This window comes from Penaeus monodon, chromosome 19 (genome assembly GCF_015228065.2).
Source record: "Penaeus monodon isolate SGIC_2016 chromosome 19, NSTDA_Pmon_1, whole genome shotgun sequence".
NCBI lineage: Eukaryota > Metazoa > Arthropoda > Malacostraca > Decapoda > Penaeidae > Penaeus > Penaeus monodon.
The window spans coordinates 4,674,259-4,674,611 of record NC_051404.1 but is presented as its reverse complement, the minus strand read 5'-3'; the positions used below and the strand labels follow the sequence as shown (position 1 = coordinate 4,674,611).

The following is a 353-nucleotide window of genomic DNA, read 5'->3' as shown; positions in this document are numbered from 1 at the left end:
CACCTTCTCAGGCGTAAGTGATAAGAAAACTTCCTGCCCGCTATCAATGCTGAGTATACTTCCTTTTTTGTTATCACAATCTTAGCACTGCAATCCCATCCCTGATATGAGAGTTCATCCAACCTCTCCTTCCAGCAAAAGGCATATTATGTCGTCAACCATGTCTGGGGAGAGCGGGCGGAGTTCCAAGACATCAGTAGGCCAGCAGGTTCGGCCCGAACCTGTGGTGGAAAAGACATTTGTGGAGAATGTAGCCGGGTTTATTAATGAGGTTAGTTAGAAAATGATTTTGATATAATGTAATTTATATGTGTAGTTATCTTTTGAAGATGGTGAAACTTGCTCTTGATTGA

The 353-nt window shown here is 42.2% G+C and overlaps 1 protein-coding gene across 1 annotated transcript in view; it reads left to right on the top strand.

The window, feature by feature from the left end:
• LOC119584996 (breast carcinoma-amplified sequence 3 homolog) overlaps positions 1 to 353 on the top strand; it is a gene marked incomplete in the record, with an annotated part of 31,901 nt that overhangs the window by 4,645 nt on the left and 26,903 nt on the right. Inside the window, 1 exon segment of the mRNA XM_037933606.1 lies at positions 136 to 271. Coding sequence (XP_037789534.1) covers positions 136 to 271 — 136 coding nt within the window.